This window comes from Nuphar pumila, chromosome 10 (assembly GCF_984573655.1).
Source record: "Nuphar pumila chromosome 10, dmNupPumi1.hap1.1, whole genome shotgun sequence".
In the NCBI taxonomy this organism is placed as follows: domain Eukaryota; kingdom Viridiplantae; phylum Streptophyta; class Magnoliopsida; order Nymphaeales; family Nymphaeaceae; genus Nuphar; species Nuphar pumila.
The window spans coordinates 108,631,775-108,651,873 of record NC_143258.1 but is presented as its reverse complement, the minus strand read 5'-3'; the positions used below and the strand labels follow the sequence as shown (position 1 = coordinate 108,651,873).

Here is a 20,099-nt window from a genome sequence, read left to right as displayed (position 1 = left end):
TAAAAGTTTATTTGAAATTCTACTTTTCGTATAAACATTAAAACCTCGTTTTGAATTTATTTGGTTTCAATGAATGTATGGAGTTATAAATCTGTTGTAACACCATTTTCCGTTGAACTGCTATTTTAAAACTTTGATAAAGGAAGGATTACATGCCTTTCAAAATTTTTCTAAAAAGTTACAAGTCCGGGATTTTGGGGGCGTTACAAGAGCTATCAATATTAAGATCTATGTGAAGCTTGTTCGTTTGGATGCGAGATCGTGGAACGTGTGATCATGGACTCATGCTGCCCTAAAGAACCTTGCTTCCATTCTCTTGTTCTCTCTCTATCTCTATCTCATCTCTTCTCTTGTATTCATAGAGGATGAACGAGAAGTCATCGTTTTCATTCCTGTGAGACTCAATGACACCATGTGATATGGGCATCCATAGTGAAGTATAAATTTTGTGAAAAGGGTCTATAGGGTTTGGTTGATGGCTTCGAGAAAGAACCAAGGCTCGTTCTTACCAAGAACAAAAATAACAAGGAAATGTCGCTTCAAGGAGATGATATAAATAAAGCCGTTACGACTATGAAAGAAGATGAAAAGAGTGGGAGATGGGTCATTCCAAAATCATGAGATGAAGTGTCGACATAAAAATGTGTTCAAGTTTAGCAAAAATTGAGTTTGCTAGTGATATTTGGAAGTATTTCCAAAACATGTATTCTCTAAAAGATTCAACTCATATATGTAACTAGGGGTGAACACGAGCCGGGATCGAGCTGAGCTCAAGCTCAAAAAGCTTGGCTCGACTCAAGCCGAGCTTGAAAACCTATGTACGAACTCGGCCCTTTAGTACAAGCTTGAGCCTGGCTTGGCTCGAGCCGCATTAAATTACATTAAAAAAAGAATTCAGTTGCTTGGAGGGCGAAATTTGATCTCAGGTCCTCACACATGCACACAAAGAAGTTAACCACTTGGCTAAGGGAAATTTATGTGTTTATTTTCTAACAAAAATGATACATATCCTAAAAGTGGTCCCCATATGACACTATTAATCGAGCTTAATCAAGCTTGAATGCCTGATCATGCTCAGTTCGTTTATTTACTCGGAGGAGTCCGAGTCGGGTTTAGACGAGTCGAGCTCGAGCCGAGCTTGAGCTAGCTCGGCTCGTTGTGCAGCTCTATATGTAAGCTCCAAAAGAAAGTGAGGACTATGACCCAAGGAGAGATGAGCACGAGATAATATTACAATATTCTCTCTCTTCTTTGGGATGAGTTGGCTCTTCTAGAGCTTAAGTGACATTTCTCCATAGACATAGAACTCTGTGAGAAACAAATAAAGAAAATACTTCTATCATTTTGTAAATTGGGTTTAGACCCAAGTTTGAAGGGCTAAAATCGACTCCTTCATAGGGGAGGTGTTACTTCTATAGTTGAAACTCTTGAAGAACTCACTATGGAAGAGAATAGATTGAAAAATCCTCTATAAAAGATGAAGAATTTGTGCTTGCTATGTCAAGGCTTGAAAATCACACAAGAATCTAAGCTTCCACATTTCAGAAGAAACTCAAATGACTATGATTTAAAAAAGATCATATGTCACTTTTGTAATGAACCGAGCTATATCAAGCCTTTTTGTCCAAAAAAGAAAAAAAAAGATAGAAGAGAAGAAAAGAGAGTGGCCTCTACGGGGCCATTATTTGAGAGAGGTGGTGTAAATGAAGGCTCCAAAAATGTTGGAAACATGTTGCCTGATCAACTCATGGATGCTCTACAACCACTACTCAAAGGTCAATCTTCTTCCTTTTCGGTATGGTCGTCTCTATATGCGTGGATCTCGGTAAGACTTCTTAGATCTTTGATTCCGGTGCCTCCTTCCACATGACTTCTAATGAGTTTGTACTTTCTGAATGTCACATTAACACCAATGAATCTTATGTGTCAACCGCCAATAAAACATCTTTAAAAATCCAAAGTTTTGGTACTTTAATTTTTTTTTCCTAAAAATAGCCAAAATTTTTTTGTCCCAAACATTAGGGTAGTACCTAAACTAAATCTATCCAAAAAAGTTTTGGGCCAAAGCTGCCTTAACCACAATCTACTTAATTAATAGAATGCTTTCAACCACTCTGGAAAATATTTTCCATTTTAAAAAATTGTTTAAAATTCCTCCCGACTATAAACGATTAAAATTTTTTTGTTGTAAATGTTTTGTCTTTTCTAATAAAAAAGACAAGCTTCTCGCAAAAGCCATTCCTTATATTTTCTTGGGTTATACCAAAAAGCAAAAATGATATAGGTGTTATGATATTGAAAATGACAAACTTTATGTTTCAAGAAATGCGAATTTTCTTGAAAAGGAAAATGAATTTGAAAAACTTGAGACTAAGAAATCATTTTTATTTGATTTAATTAAAATGTATGATAGTATATTGTTGAGCATGATGATGATATTATTGGTATGAATGATAGAAATGTTATTAAAAATGTGCACGAGTGACAATGATGACACTCATGATGCACATGAAGTTGATGCTTCTATTGATATAGTTGAACGTCAAAATGAAATACATGTCTATTGTCATCGGACTCAAGAGCATCCTCCATGTTCAATGGAGAGATATTCCCAAGGTCAAGACATAGATCAACCTAGTGTTATGAGAATATCTAAGGCACCTAGTAAGTTCGTATACTATGAATCGTTTGAACCCAATTATATAGCGTGTCTAATGGCCATTCACTCCTATGTAGAATCCTCTTCATATAATTATGTTAAAAATCATCAAGAATGGATTAATGCCATGAATAATGCCATGAATAATTAATTAAAAGATCTAGAAAAGACAAAAACATAGAAAATTCAAATTTTACCTAAAGAAATAAAACTATAGGATGTAGGTGGGTCTACAAAGTTAAAGCCGAAAGTGATGGAATACTTGAGCGATATAAAACTGAACTTGTAGCTAAAGGATATAGTTAAGAGTACGAAATCAACTACGAAGAAACATTTGCTCCCGTTGCTCGTATGACTACTATTAGAACTCTTATTTCTATAGCTTCAATTAAAAAATGACCTATTTTTCAAATGAACATTAAAAATATTTTTTTAAATGGAAACCTTGATGAGAAAGTTTATATGGAACCACCTCCAAGTTTAGAGTTGGTAAATGGCAGAGTTCTTCGATTGCAAAAAGCTTTATATGGCCTAAAATAAGCTTCTACGACTTGGTATAATAGATTCAATAATGTGATGGTTCAACTAGGTTTTATATCCTATTATATTGACACTGCATTGTTTGTTAAGAATTCTGATACAGGGATAATTATTTTGTTACTCTACGTGGATGACATGAATGTCACATGAGGTGATAAGCATGGAGCTAGTCATATCAAAGATGTTTTCAAGTCCAACTTTTATATGACATATCTTGGTTTTTTACATTACTTTCTTGGTATTAAAGTTGCATATTCATCTTGTGGTTATGTTTTGTCTCAGACTAACTATGTTGTCGAGATAATAGAATGATCTGGGGCTTTCTGATGAAAAAAGAGTTGATACAACCGAGATCATCAACGTTAAGATGAAGAAAGATGATAAAGAAGCTCTGAAGAATCCAACTCCATATAGGCAAATGATTGGAACACTATCTTATTTCTCTATTACTCGCCCTGATATTTTTATGCTATTTTTTCGGTTAGTCAGTTTTAGCATGCCCCTATTACAATACATATGAGTGTTGTAATGAGAAATATTAGATATATTAAAAATACTATAAAATATCATTTATTTCTTTCATCGTCTTTTCCATTAAAAGTTATCATATATTCTGACTTTGATTGGGGTGAAGATGTGAATGATAGACGCTCAACCACATGTTTTTGTGTATTTATAGATGATTTTGATTTCGTGGAGATGCAAGAAACAATAGAAGATGTTTCTTTCTTTCATAGAAGCAAAGTACCTTGTTGTAAGACTCGAGATTTAAAATATATATATATATATATATATATATATATATATATATATATATATATATATATATATATATATATATATATATATATATATATTATATCAGATCCAGTTTGGATCCAACCCGGATCCGGTTCATAGCCCACACTGGGCGTGGGCTATTTAAACCCTCGCAGGGGGGTTTCTCTTTACAAAAAAAGGAGAAACCCTCCTGCGCCCTCGCTCTCCCTCCTTGTCGCTCGAGCTCCCCCCCTTCGCTCACCCCTCTCCTTCCACCTCACGCTCGCCGGAGGCGCCACCGCCCAAGTACGCGCCGCCTCTCCCCACTCTCTTTCTCCTCCCTGTTAACCCAACAAAGGAGAGGCGTTGTCGCTCCCTGCTCTCTCTTTCTCTGTTAGCTTAGCAGAGGAGGGGTTCTGCCCCTCCCTGCCTCCTCTTCCCCCTTTTCAGCAAAGGAGTGGTGTCGCCCCTCCCCGCTCTCTCTCTTTCTCGGTTAGCTTAGCAGATGAGGGGTGCCGCCCCTCCCTGCTCCCTCTTTATCCTTTTAGCAGAGAAGGGTGTCACCCCTCCCTGCTCCTCTCTCTCGTCTCTCTGTTTAACCCAACAGAGGGGCGCCACCCCTCCCTCCTCTTGTTTCCCGTTTCTCTGTTGGCAGGCAGGTAGGGGCGACGCCCCTCGTGTCCCCTCCTTTTCTCTGTTGGCACACAGGGGCGACACCCCTCTTGCCCCTCCTCTCCTCTGTTAGTAGGCAGGGGCGTAGGCCCCTCTTGCTCGCCTCCTTTTTAAGGCACGGTAGGAGGGTGCCGGCCCTCCTGCCCTCTCTTTTCTCTCTTTTGACAGCAGCAGGGGGGTGTCAACCCTCCTGCTCTCTCGTCGGTGGTCAGCATGAGGGTGTCGACCCTCCTGCCCTCTCCCACCCCTTTTACCGCATGCCCACCTGCCCTCTTTAGTTCCCCTGTTTGCCTCAGCTGCAGCAGGATGTTGTAGCTAAGGCATGACAGCGAGTTGGGCTCGGTTTGAACTGAGCCCAACCCGGTTCTCTCAATTGGAGGACCGCGCCTAAGCTCGGTCACGTCCAGGTTAGGGGTTAGGCTAGGCTCGACTTAACCGCTGAGCACACCTTCATCCCCACTCAGTTAAATGAGCCCCGACAGGGCTAGCCCCTATCGCACCTCTTGTACTAAGCTCGGCTCAGTCCGGTTGGCTCGAACTGTGTTCGGGTTCGATCCCTACGGCACGAGTATCAGTATCATCAACGAGTGTCTTTTTCGTGAGAAGGTCCTTGACACGTACAAAAGGAGTAAATTCGACAGAAGAATTAGTATCATCAACAAGTTTGGAGACAAAAACAATGTTTTTGACAATACTGAGAGAATGATAGACATTAGATAAATTCAATGAAGAATTAGGAAGTAGAAGATCAACATTTCTAGTGTGAGATATAGAATGAAGAGTACCATATTCAGTTTTAATATGAAATTTTCCATGGTAAGGAATGGGCTTCAAAATCTTACCGACATCACCTGTTACATGTGCCGCAGCCCCGAAATCAATGTACCAAGTTCCTTGTTCATTCTGCTTGAAACTTATCTCTGAAAGAGCAGATATCAAAAGATTCTTCATATTATCCTTTTTATCGTCTTTCGAGTCTTCTCCTATTCTTCCTCTTTGAAAGGATCCTGCACCATTAGATTTTTCTTTGTTCTGTGGGTTGTGCTAGCAATTGGCTTTAATGTGCCCCCTTTTATTGCAATGAAAACATGTTGGTATAGTCCTGGATCTCTGGTTGTCTGAGAATGAGTTGAGTGGCATATTGGGCGTCTAAGAATGAGTTGAGTGGCATATTGGGCGTGGGCAACAACCCAGGACCTCCTTGACTGTTTCTTCCTTGATCGTGACCATCTCAAATACCTTCACATCCACTTCCTGACATCATCCCGATAACGAGTACATCATGATGACTGGAGTTGATGGCCATCTCCTCTCCCCTAATGGTAATTTTGTACTGTAGTAATTTCGCACGAAGATCTTCAAAACTTGGCAACGAAGGAAGGCATAGGAGGTGACTAGCATGTGATAATTGGAGCAAAGTACATTCAGTGCCTGTTGAACTTTTTCTTTGTCAGGAATTTCACAACCCACCATGGCCAGTTGATAGGTGAAAATCTTGACCTTGTTCATGTAATCTGTAACTGACAAGTTCTCTTTCTTTAAGAGCTGGAATTCTCTCTTTAAATGTAGGATTCTGGCCTCTGAAATCTGAGAATATGTTTGTGCCAACCTCTGCCATAACTCCATAGCCGAGCATTCATCGGGAATGCCGACCAATACCTCTTGAGAAAGTATAGATGTGATATAAGCAACTACTGCTTGATCTTTTCTCCTCCATGTCCCAAATTCTGAATTACGAATCAATTTGTTGAAAACCTCCCCTTTGTCATCTCGCTCTTCATGCATCACAAGCTCTGGAGGTGCATGAATTGTCTCGTTGAGGTGTCCGGAGAGATCCAAACTTCTGATAAAGGGCAAAATTTGCCTCTTCCAGGTCAAGTAATTCAAATTGTTCAATTTTTCAGAGATGAGTTGACCAAGGAAACTTAATGGTAGAGAAGGGGAATCCATGACGAAAGAATACGAAGAAAGATGAATAAGGAAAACATCGAGTGCAAGAGCAGCAATACAGGGCAACAACCAGTGCAGTAGTAATAGAAATTTCAACGCAGCAGGAATTCCAACAATCAAAATTCGTCTCCTTTTTTTTTTTTTAGAGAGACAGGTTAGCCGCAAATGATCGAATACACCCAACTGTTCTGGTGCTGCCTAGTATTCAGCGGAGCCTAATCAAGATAGTGGTCTATTTTTCTATTTTTTTTTCTTTTTTTATATTTTAAACTAAAATTGCTGTTGACGTCAATGTCGACAACTAGCAGAAGAATACGTCAATGTCGACAACTAGCAGAAGAAAGGGGTCTTAGTTATCAGACCTGATCTATTCCAAGAATATCAACAAGGACTGATTTAAAGATAACGTAACTGGGAAAACAACGAATCAGATTCGTATTGGAAGAAGGGGAATAGTCGAAACCGAGAAGAAAAGACGCAGATCTGAAATTGATTTCAGATGTGTCGATATCTAAATGGTAAGTGAATCGCAGATCTGAAATCAGTTTCAGATTTGTAGATATCTAAAGGAGAAATGAATGATTAGAAAAAGGGAAGAGATGATTAGAAACAAAGGAATAAAGATTAGGATTGGGGTTAAGGGGGTCGAAACCGAGAAGACAAGACGCAGATCTGAAATTGATTTCAGATCTGTCGATATCTAAATGAGAAGTGAATCGCAGATCTGAAATCAGTTTCAAATATGTCAATATCTAAAGGAGAAATGAATGATTGGATAAGGGAAGAGATGATTAGAAACAAAGGAAAGAAAGAGAATCACTCTAACCTAGAGTTCGAAGTTCAATCTCTGCAGACACGCTTTCCGTGATCAACTTCACGTCTTGGGTAGATGTCAGATGAAGTCCCGCTCTGATACCATGTAAGATTTGCCTCTTGGAGTATACACTGATGCAGAAGAAGAGAAAGATGGTGAGAAAGAAGGGGACACCTGCAATAAATGGTCTGATCTCCCACAGAGAGATCGTGCCCTATATTTCATTTATTTACATATGTGTTACAGACTGGATCGGGTCTGGATATTACATAACCTTTCATCAATTCCTGACCCAAATAGAAATATAAGACGTTATACAAATTCTGGTATTCGGGTCCAGATCCAAACCCGTAACCCGAAAACACAAACAGTTTCAATAGATAGACCTCATAGACTTCTGCAGAAGTTGGATGCATCCCTTGCCACGAATGCATCTTGGGAATTCTCTCTCAGTCACTGGCCGTACCCTTTGGAACAGACTTAGCTAGCTGACCGGAGTATCAAAATATAGAGAATAACAAACCGCCGAGCAGTCTCGGTTGTTTTTACGTTTCTCCTGTGCGTACCCTCAGGACAACTAATATCGAAGCAAAGTTATCATGTTCATTTTATTTATGTTAAAATTATTTTTCATGAATGAATCAATGCTTGTGTTAGTCTTGTTTTGAATTTGTATATCTATGCACCTACCAGGTTTTCATCAATCTGACCTTTTTCATGGGTACATGTGATGATTAGGTCGGAACGTTAAGATCCTACCATTTTTCTGGCATTTTGTTCCTGAAACACGTCCTTTGTGTAAAATTTTGGATAGGGGTTTTCTCGAGAAATTCTGCTTTTGTATAAACTCTAAATTATAAAAAAACCTCATTTTGAATCTATATGATTTCAATGATTGTATGGAGATTTAAATCCATTGCGTAAAGGAAGGTTTGCCTGTAATGCGCCCAAGGTCCGTCGACTTATTATTTCAAATACCATTTTCCGCTAAACTGCTATTTTAAAACTCTATGAAAGGAAGGATTTCAAGGTTTTCAAAATTTTCTTAAAAAAGTTACAAGTTCGGGATTTTGGGGTGTTACACTTGTAATGGCGGCTACAACTTCCGAATTAATATGGTTGAGACAATTGTTAGAAGACTTAGGATTCCACATAACAAAACCCTCAAAATTGTGTTGCAACAATAAAAGCGTAGCATACATAACAAACAATCATAGATTTTATGAAAGAACTAAGCATATTGAAATGGATTGCCACTATGTTGGTGTAAAATTTTTGAAGAAGACCACCATGTTGTAATATGTATCATCTGAGTATCAACTGGCGGACTTTTTCACCAAAGCACTTTCATCGCCAAAATTTCACTCTAATATATATTATATTCTGTTCTATATATATGTGAATATATATATATATATATATATATATTTTATATATTTTATTTTATATGTAAACTGGGATATTTCAGTCATTTCCTTTTATATTAAGGGTCAGCCCATTAGGGGCTGACCTATGTCACAGAGATTCGGCTAGAAGGGTGCCACACCCGCGTCGATGCGACTCGACGCGGGTGCGGTCAACTCGACCCTAGGTGCGTTGACCGCACCCAGAGTCATTTCGGTCCATTTTTTTGGATTTTTTTAGAATAAATTTTTTTTGCCCTATGAAAAGGGAGGGGGTGTTGCGCAGCCGCTGGAGTGTTGGGGTAACCAACCCCCACTCCCCACGATCCCCCACGACCCCCATCTCCCTTCTGTTTCGCTCCTCTCACACACTCTTCTAAACCCCCCATCCTCTTCCTCTCTCATTCGTTACCTGTCTTTCTCACTCGTTATCTTCCTTCCCCTACTTCTCTCACTCTCGTTTTCCTTTCTTTCTCGCACCATTTGGTGAAAAGGCACACGACTCACATGATCACGATGGCGAGGGGACTCCTTTGGATTCACGGTAGCCGAAAGAGGGAATCAGAAAGAAATCGGGAATCCACGATTCACAGGTAGGGTTTGCTACGATTGTTGTGGGTGTATTTTGTTTCAAGTTTGCAATGGGTTGTAACACACTCCAAATATAAAGGATTTTGAAAGAAAAAAAGAGGGGTTTTAATGGCTGCCGAAAACCCCAAATCAGCAGATTTAGGGGTTTCGGTTGCTTTGAACCCAAAATCAAAAGAGGAGTTTTAAGGGCTGTCGTAAACCCCAAATCGGCAGATTTGGGGATTTCGGCTGCTATGGACCCAAAAAAAACCCTCGAAGATTGAAATCACGGACTCAGTACTGGCAACAAAACGTTTTTTTTTCTTCTTGTATGAAATCCATGAATAGAAATCTGCGATTTAGTTATCCTAAATTAAAATTGAAAAAATGTTTGCGATTTGCCTCAACTAATCGGTGTTCTCTTTTGTATCTCAAAGTATAGTTGTGTATGACTGCGGGTTTGCATTTTTATCCATGGTCGAAAATCTGTCTGCAACACTTGCATTACAGCAAAGGATATGTTTTATTAGTTGTTCTCACTTAGTTCGTATCCCATCATAACTGTGTAATGAATGGTGTTTGTACATTTGGATGCAAGTAGGAGTTATATTGGTCGAGATAGTATGAGATTTTATGCTACCTAAAATGTGATGAACATGAAATGTCGAGGAGTTATCTTTTTAAGTATTAAAACATATGTTGTGATTTGCAATATCGATTGTAACTGATCACACCCCTAATTATTAGAAGGGAAATCTATGCGTGTTTATGGATATTCTATAACATAGGGAATTTGTAGGTATTTTTGGCCCACGTGGGTCCAGGGGTGTTGCATATTTAATCCCTGTACAACTTATTTTCTTAGATACACTATGGTACTGTGCTATGCTTTACTGGATATTGTTTTTTCGAGATGATTATACCGTGATGGTAACATTCACACCAGAAATCGTGAAATATGTTGTTTGTTCATGTACATTTTTTTTATAGAAAACTATAGTTCTAATTAAATTTGAACATATTGAGTAGTGGATTATATATATATATATATATATATATATATATATATATATATATATATATATATATATTTGTTTTACATTTTTGCCCCTGCCACACCCCTGCACCCGGGTTTTTTGGAAGTGCCGAATCCCCGCACCCGCAGCCGCACCCATGTGACATAGGGGCTGACTTTATATTTTTTGTTTTATTCTTCTTTTTTGTTTTTATATATTTTTTTATGGTTGTGACTATTGGGGACAACCCAACTAGCTGTTAGGCTAGTCCCAACAGTCATATTTATGATGGTTGGGGGCTAGCCCAACCTCTAGGTTGGGTGCCCTCTTTGCTCTCCTTTGTTTGTTATAAATAGGGATTTTCCCTATTGTGTACCCTATGCTTTTCTAAGCATTTTGTTAATAAGAACTCTTTTGTATTTTGTACTTGTGACTCTCTCTTTGAGTTGTTAGTCTGTATTTCCATTATCAGAGTAAATTTGGTCCATAAGTGACCACTTTCTTTTTGTATGCCATTGTAGCCTTTGAGTCACTCTTTTGAGTTTTTGTTGGTATCATTACAGTCCCAATGACTGTATGTATATTTTATATAGATGCCCTCAACTCTAAACTAATTTACTAAGTTGCAAAATAAAATACAAAAGATTATTGTGCCGCTAATGGGCACAACCTATTATAATAATGTGAAAAGACTAAAATACCCCTAATGACTATTACCTATTAGAATGATAAATAAGTATATATACATTATATATATTACTTATTATATGTATATATGTGATATATCCATATATATATAAATATAAGTACCAAGTCATATATATACAATATCTTAACACCCCCCTCAAACTCACGATGCCATAACCGGGAGTTTTCCAAGGAGAAATTGAAATCTTGGTGACGAAAGCACTTTGGTAAAGAAGTCCTCCAGTTAATAGTCGAATGATACATATTGCAATGTAATGGTCTTCTTCAAAAATTCTTGTCAAACATAATGACAATCCATTTCGATGTATATGGTTCACTCATGAAATGCGTGACTGCCTGTGATGTGAACTGTGCTTTTTATGTCACAAAATAATCTTGAAGGTTCTACTGTGTGAACTCCCAAGTCTTCTAACAATTATTATAAGTACACCAACTCAGAAGTACTAGTTATCATTTGCTTAATACTCTAGTTACGTGGAAGATAGAGACACCTATTATTTTTTGTATTTTTACGAAATTAAGGAATCACCCACAAAGACACAAAAACCTGTAGTTGAGCAACGATTATTCACATCTCTACCTCAATCAGAGTTTGAATATGCACCGACTTCTGATGGGGAAGAAGATAACAAAAATAAACCATGATTATCTAATAATCCTCATTACAATACTCATATGTATTGTATAGTAGGCGTATGCTTGAATGTACTAGAAGAGTGAATGGCATGAGCAATATCAGACTGAGTAATAGAAAGGTAAGTTAGAGTTCCAATCATTTGTCTGTATGGAGTTGGTTCCTTCAAAGTTTCTCCATCATTTTTCATCTTGGTATTGATGACCTCAGGAATATCAACTCATTTTTTCATCAGAAATCCTTGGTTGTTTTATTATCTTCACTGTGTACTTAGTCTGTGTTAAAAAAATAGTCACGAGCTGAATATGCAACTTCAATACCAAGAAAATAACGTAAATAACGAAGATTTATCATATCAAAGTTAGCTTTGAGAACATCTTTGATATGACTAATTCTCTGCTTATCAGAGGCTATGATAATCATGTCATCCACGTAGAGAAGTAAGATTATTATACCTGCATTAGAAGATTTAACAAACAATACAACGTCAGTATATCAAGATTCAAAACCTAGTTGAGTTATCACACTACTGAATCGATAATTCCAAGCCTTAAGAGTTTGCTTTAGACCATACAAAGCCTTTTGCAAGCAAAGGACTTTTCCATGTGCCAACCCTAATCTTGGGGGAGGTTTCTTATTAAGATTATCATTAAAAAATATATTTTTAACATCCATTTGATAGATGGGTCATTTTTTTATCGATGCAGAGGCAGACTACCGTGCCATAACAACTACTTCTGAATTGGTATGGTTGAGGTCATTGTTAGAAGACTTGGGAGTTTATATCGCAAAACCCTCAAGATTGTGTTGTGACAATAAGTGCACAATATACATAGCGGGCAATCATACATTGCATGAAAGAACCAAGCACATTGAAATGGATTGCCTCTACGTTCGAGAAGAATTTTTAAAGAAGACCATCACATTGCAATACGTGCCATCTATTTATCAACTACTGTGCCATGACAACAACTTCTTCTGAATTGGTATGGTTGAGGCCATTGTTAGAAGACTTGGGAGTTTATGTTACAGAACCCTCAAGATTGTGTTGTGACAATAAGTGCACAATATACATAACGAACAATCATACATTGCATGAAAGAACCAAACACATTGAAATGGATTGCCACTATGTTCGAGATTTTTTTTTTAAGAAGACCATCACATTGCAATACGTGCCATTTATTTATCAACTAGCGGACTTCTTCACCAAAGCGTTTTCGTCACCCAAATTTCATTTTCTCCTTGGCAAACTCTTGATTGTTGCACCATGAGTTTGAGGGGGGAAGGGTGTTAAAATATTGTATAATATATATATATATATAACTATATATATGTAAATATATATTATCTTCATGTCGATATACATGTATATTTATTTATATATACATATACATATACGAATACACTTGTAATATGTTTTGCCCTCTAGTGGCATTTTGGCCTTTTTGTAATAGGTTCTGTCCATTAGGGGAAGGTTTATTGTTTTTATTTCTTTTGTTTTCTTCATTTTTTTTTACTTTTGATATGGGCATCATGGTCTTTTGACCCATATAGCCGTTGGGAGCTCCCAATGGATAGAACGGGCTCTCTAAACCCCTTGTCGTTGGTGTATTTAAGGGACCTCTTGTCCCTCTCTAATGTAATGCTTCTCTAAGCATTTTATGTGTGAAATACAAAATACAATTTTTTATATTTTCTCTCTTGTGAGTTCTTTGTGAGATTATATTTAGCCCATAAGTGGCCTCTTCGCATTTGTGATCTCTTGTAGCCGTTATTGGCATTCTTTTGTATTCCTCTTGATTCATTACAAGAGCTAACTATGTGGAAAAAGCGTTGGTTGGCACCTAGTCAGTGGACCTTTAAAAGGCCTAGTCGCAGATTAAGCTGATTAATCAGTCTAGTTGGAACCCTGAAACAATATTAAAAGAACATAAAATGCTAATAAATTTTGAAAAATAATAGAAACACAAATTCAACACAATTTATTAAGCTAAACAACTGAAACTAAAAAAAGAAACATAATTCATGAATGTAACTAAACAATTAAAACTTAATTTCCTAATATCCTAATTTCCTGTGCATGAGTCAGATGATAATATGAATCTCTATATAAAAATAAATGAATCACTTAAAATACTACATAAAAAATGAATGATCATAGAATTACACTATCAGTTTTCCCAAAATTTTATATGACAAAAAATTACTTTATCAGTTTATCACAGGAAACAGACATATATACATAATTATATATAATCAGTTTATCACATAAATATATACTAGAAAACAAAATTATATATCACAGGAAAATATAAAAAACAATATTTTGTATATAGGGTTATTTACAAAACAATACCCAGTTTTTTCCTAAAATTTCAGATTCATGCCTAAAAAATCTTGTTACTCAAAAGTGTAACTAATTTTATCTTTTGTATCTGAATGCATACTCAGCATAAATGTCTCACCATTAAGTATGGTTTGCAGTTAACAACATCTGAACTATACCAAGTCTACCCTCATGGGTTGAGTATCCAAACCATTAGACTGCATTCCTACCCATGAAAATCATCTTCCAACCTGGCCTGCTTATTACTTTGATCAAATCTGGTTCGACCCAAATAATACTTGGCTGCATTTTTACTCCCATACGTAGAATTGAGTTGATGTTGACAGACCTATACTAAGGTGCATTCATACGGCTGGTCACTTGGTCAGGTTTGGAAAATCCGGGTTAGAGGTTCAGTTGTGCTCGATTTTAGAAGTCTTTTGAATAAAAAAATTTCATCATCCGACTTGCATTGGATTTTTAGTGGATTTTCTAAGGATTTCTGGATGTCTAGTTTATGGCCACTTTTGTGAAATCTCTTCATCCTGATCTTGTTGATAGGTCTTGATGACCCCAAAAAAAACAATCTATTTGGGTCATTTTTTACTATAGAGCCTGCTGAGACCAGATTTGGAGTGGTTTTTTACTATAGAGCCTGCTGAGACCAGGTTTGGAAAATCCGGGTTAGGGGTTCAGTAGTGCTCGATTTTAGAAGCCTTTTGAATAAAAAATTTTCATCATCTGACTTGCATTGGATTTTTAGTGGATTTTCTAAGGATTTCTGGATGTCTAGTATATGACCACTTTTGTGAAATCTCTTCATCCTGATCTTGTTGATAGGTCTTGATGACCCGAAAAAAACAATCTATTTGGGTCATTTTTTACTATAGAGCCTGCTGAGACCAGATTTGGAGTGGTTTCTTGAGTCCTTGTTGAGACTTGTTTGAAAGATCTGTATAGGATTGCTGTTAATTGCTATTTATATTTTCAACATTGATTCCTTTTAAATACATTCTTTCTTTCTTTTTTAGTGAGGAAAATTTTAAATACGTTGTTTCAATGCTTATGAACATATTGGTCATTTGTTCTGAAGATATCCAGATGATCGATGCCAATGTTTAGTTCACTGTGAAGTTTATACGTGTTCCTAATCCTTTCCCTTCCCTCATTCTACCTCATCTTTTTGGGTTGTATTTTCCTTCCAGCCAGTGAAATACGTATCATGTTGGTCGTGTGCTCATTTTTCAGCTTCTGCTTGCTATGCTGAAATTTTCTTTCCATTAGTTTGTGTTAATGAATATTCTTATGAATATGGCTTACTCCATTATTACTTTTCTTTCAATTGACTTTCTCCTGAAGTTGACTCTTTGATAAGTTAGTATGTTTACTCTTGCATTGTGTTGAACAAGAGCTCCTTTTGTGCTGACATTTATCTGAATTACACAAAGCAACAGCAGCCAATTGTGTCAAAGAATTGATTTATCTTGTTTTTTCTTATTTTTATTTTGACTAGTGAATAGATTGAGATATATAAAAATGTTTTTTTCGAATGTGTTCCATATAAATTCTTTCATGTGAAGAGATTCTACTGTATACTTGATTTACCTTTTTAAGCGTCCATGTATGTGGGGTGATATTATCTGCTAATTACTATATTGTTGCCTCTTCATTCCTGGGATTATTTATCCTTTACTTCTCTACTTTTGAAGCCTTTATATATGTGGCACTACTGAGTTTATGTTATTTTTTACAGGTGTATACTGTTGGCCCAGAATATGCCCATGCTGAGGCAAGAAAGTCTCCAGTTGTTGATGGTGTTGTTATGAGAAATCCTGATGGCAAAGAAGTAAGCTGTAGATTAAAACTTTTTTTTTCTATTACTTTTATGGTGATAGTTGAGTAACTAATGTTTAAGGAGCCACCTTATTTTTTTCCCAGCTCCTTTTATTCTAAGGCATGCTGAACAAGCGAAATATCATAAAAAAACCAAGAAAGCAAGAGAAGATAACATATTGGGAACTGACGCATTTTACAAATTACAAATTGTACATTTGATATGAACCATGACTTTGAATAATTTGGAAGCTGTTGAACAATTTTTGCATTACATGGAGACTGATCAAACTACTAATTACTGCAAGGGTTTTGGTTGCTTGTTATGTTCACGTGGATTGCAGTTTGATAAATGAATTTGATGAAAAATATATGGTGTGTATGCTTACTGGTTATTCTGATGAAAGGGTGTTTTCATTTGAAGGCACATAACATGTTACCAAGGAAGAAAGCTTTGGTAGTTATGAATCAACTAGACCTTGTTTTTTAGCTAGCACAATAGAAGCACAGAAAAACTGCAGTCGTTGATTCTCAAAATGTAGTGGAGGAACAATCTTTGTCAAGGAAGACAGGGAATCAGCCTGCTGATTCACGTCCCAGGAATCAGCCTGCTGATTCAGGCCCTATAGCAAGGTGTATCATCACAAACTTAAATTTCAATATCTTCTCAAAGATGAAATGATAAAACTACGATGGGTTATGACAAGAATCAGTCTTTAAAGAAGTTTCACCTCTAAAGTTGATTCCTTTGCTGAATAATACATCTTAGTGCATGCATCAACAAAAATTCTGCTTTCACAAAAGGTGCACAATGGATCGTTACGAGCTACATAAGGCACACAAGGGAAGAAAAAATGTTGATTAGGGTTTCTAATTACAATGATGCATTATTACAATGGTAGACTCCTTTTTACATCATAATGAAACACAAAAATGAGAATGAATTGCCCTTCCACAAGGCTCCATACAACTAGAAACAAAAATGTGAAAGGATAAAAATGACCCTATACAAAATCAATGACAAGAATGGCCGCAGTTGATATATACACAATATATGCTGTAATATGTAATGTACAAAATAATATACACTGTATTTTTCAGATTCTCCCTCATACATGAAATGATGAAACGGGAATATCATCGTGAGTTTGGAAATGGGGGTCAGAACTGTGATGTAGGTTGACTCTTTGCGACAAAGTTTGTGTTTTGATATATAGATCTTTCATAGGGAAAATAAATGTTGTCCCAAATATGCCTATTACACATCTTAATATGTTTAGTACGCTCATGAAACTCTGGATTTTGGAAAATATAAATAACAATGCTTTCTAGCTTAACATCGATGTCCTCAAGAAGCCAATGAATACAAACAAGTTTCATCTTAGTTTGTGGTACTGATTTACACTATGTTTATGTGGTAGTTGTTTCTTGCTTTTCCAAGCAATTAAGGAGTCACCAGGAAAATGCAGGATCCAGTGGTAGAGCATCGATCTTGAGTTGATCCTCTAAAGTGCTAAACTCAAAGCTTATGTGGAGGTGATGCATAGTGATCAAGAGAACATCAAGGCATAGTGCACAATATCATCAACATAAAGACAGTTTTTAAGATTATTGCCATAAGAACTGATCATGGAGTGACTACATGTACTAGGTGAAATGAAATGGTCTTGCACGGATGCACTTGAATCTCTCAAAGAAGTGTCTAAAAGACACTTTAGACAAAACCCATAAAAGGGTATAAATGGAAGAACATAAAAATAATAACAAACTTTATTTATGAGCAAAAAAGCTTAATAAGCATTGAGTAAAATACAAGAGGGGATGCACCCCTATATATACAAAAGGAGAGGAGAGAGGGGAGAGCTCATTTGAGCTCTCCCAAAAGAGTCGTTGGACTCTAGTCCAACGACTCTTATTATAGCTGTTGGACTAGAGTCCAACGGCGGAGTTTGTATCTAAAATATAAAATAAAAATAGAAAAAAGAAAGAAAAGGAAAAAATATATAATAATAATATGGTAATATTATTATTATATATATGTGTTACAACCAATGTTATTAAAAACGCGCCTCAAGGCGCAAAAAGCGTGCCTCGTCTCAAGGCGAGGGGCTTTTTGCCTTGAGGTGCACTTATAAAGCGCAAAAGGCTCGAGGCGTGCGCCTCATACGCCTTGAGGCGCACGCCTCAAGCCAAGGCGTATACGCTTCTAATTTTTTGGTCAAATGAGGGTCAAAGCCCCCATTTGACCAGAAATTAGGGGTTTTCACACAATTTTAAAAAGGTATTTTCATGCTCCTCCTTCGCCTGCTCGATCTCCAGCTCGCGCTTCCCTCTCCTCTCCTGCTCGTGCTTCCCTCTCCTCACCTACCCACGTCGCCACTACTGCCACCACTGAGCCGGCTCGCTCTCCCTCTCTCGGAGGTCAGGTGTGCTCTTTCCCCCCTCTCTCTCAATCGTTGATGCTCTTCCCCCCTTTCAACGAGTGTCTGCGAAAATCAGCAACTCTGCAACTGTTGTGCTGTTAGCGTGCTATCACTGGCATGTCTAGTGCAGTGTCCAATCTCCTTTAGATGAGTGTGGATGCTTTTAGCAGGTCCAGCCCACGCGTGACTTCTTGTAGGCCATTCGTTGCAACATTTGATGAATTTTGCAGCCCACACGTGACCTCTACTTTCTATGGTAGAGGTCAACCTGATGCCATTCATCCATGCGATGAACAACATCCCATATAGTGTCTGTTGAAAAACCTTAGCTGATTTCTTGTTTCCTGATTTGTTTTTATATTGTTGAAATGAATGTCGTTTGCATTTCATTTATAATGAATGATTTTTATTAGCATGTGCAAACAATAAATTGCTGTATTGTTCTACTTTCTGTTCCCTTGCTGTATTTGTATTAGCATTTTATTTTCATTGGATGTTCCCTTGTTGAAAAAAAAAATTGTTCATTGGATGATCCCTTGTTGCATTGAATTATATTGTGCTATGTCTTTATCCTCTTTCCTCCTTATACAGTATAATCTAAATGGTCTTTAAGATTTAGAATATTTGTTTGGACATTGATATCAACGTTTGGATGTTATTTATTGTTTGACTGAAAATCATTCTAAGGTGTTGTCAAATGACCTGAATTTTCTTCATAGATCACAATATTAATGACATGATATACTTTTAATATTGATTTTGACTTATCAGATTTTAATATTGATTTTTGCATAGATGCAATGTTCTCAATAGATGTTTTTTTAGCTCTGTTTTTTTTTTTTCTGCAAATGCGGCAAGAGATCATTTTAATTGAAGAGAATTTTGGTTTCTAATGTTTACATTTTCTAATTATGACATGGTATTGTTAATGCTAAGATGCATTTAGTTGTTAATGTTAATTTTTTATTTAATGAATGCCCATGTTTTATTTTTTAGATATTTAGATAGATTGTTGCATTAATGTTACTTTTACATGTTAATCTCATATTTTTTCAGTATTTATTTACATGTTAATCTCATATTTTTTCAGTATTTACTTGAGATTTATTATTTCTTGTTGGTTGTTGCTTCATCAATAAAGAATTTTTTATTTATTTATAACTTTAGATATTTTTTATAGTTTTTTTAAGTTAAATTTTTTTTAGGCTTACGCTTTATGCCTCGAGGCTTACGCCTCGCCTCAGATTTTGGTGGAGCGCCTCGCTACGCCTCAACGCTTTTCACAACACTGGTTACAACTTTTATTTTTAACACTCCCCCTCAAACTTATGTTAAAATATGTTGTACATATATATATTTATATATATAGATCACGACACATACACATATATATATTAATTATATATATGTCTATGTGTCTATCTACATATATAAATATATATATATTTATATCTTTTGTAAATAGACCCATATAAGGGTAAAACAGTCTTTTTACTTCTTATCGCATATTGTATTTTTTCTCCTTTTCTTTTATTTCCTTTTTTTTTCTTTCTTTTTTATTTTCTTTATTCTTTTCCTTTTCCACCTTGGAATGGGCCCCACCTAGGGGGACGTTGGAGCATCCAACGGTCATATTTATGACCGTTGGAAGGGCTCCAACGTCCCTCTAGGAGCCCTTCCAAGGCCTCCTCTTTTGTCTATAAATAAAGGGGTTTCTCCCCATTGTAAAGCATGCTTCTTTGAAGCCTTTTGAGTGGAATATATATTTTTCCTCTTCTTTTGGGTGCCT

The 20,099-nt window shown here is 36.6% G+C and overlaps 1 protein-coding gene across 3 annotated transcripts in view; it reads left to right on the top strand.

Moving 5' to 3' along the window:
* Positions 1-20,099, top strand: part of LOC149827843 (inositol hexakisphosphate and diphosphoinositol-pentakisphosphate kinase VIP2-like) — a 214,241-nt gene that overhangs the window by 79,411 nt on the left and 114,731 nt on the right. For all 3 annotated transcript variants that reach the window (XM_090019686.1, XM_090019685.1, XM_090019684.1), the window contains exon 9: positions 15,808-15,900. In XM_090019686.1, the coding sequence (XP_089875812.1) occupies positions 15,808-15,900 (93 nt within the window). The remainder of the gene's footprint in view (positions 1-15,807; positions 15,901-20,099) is intronic.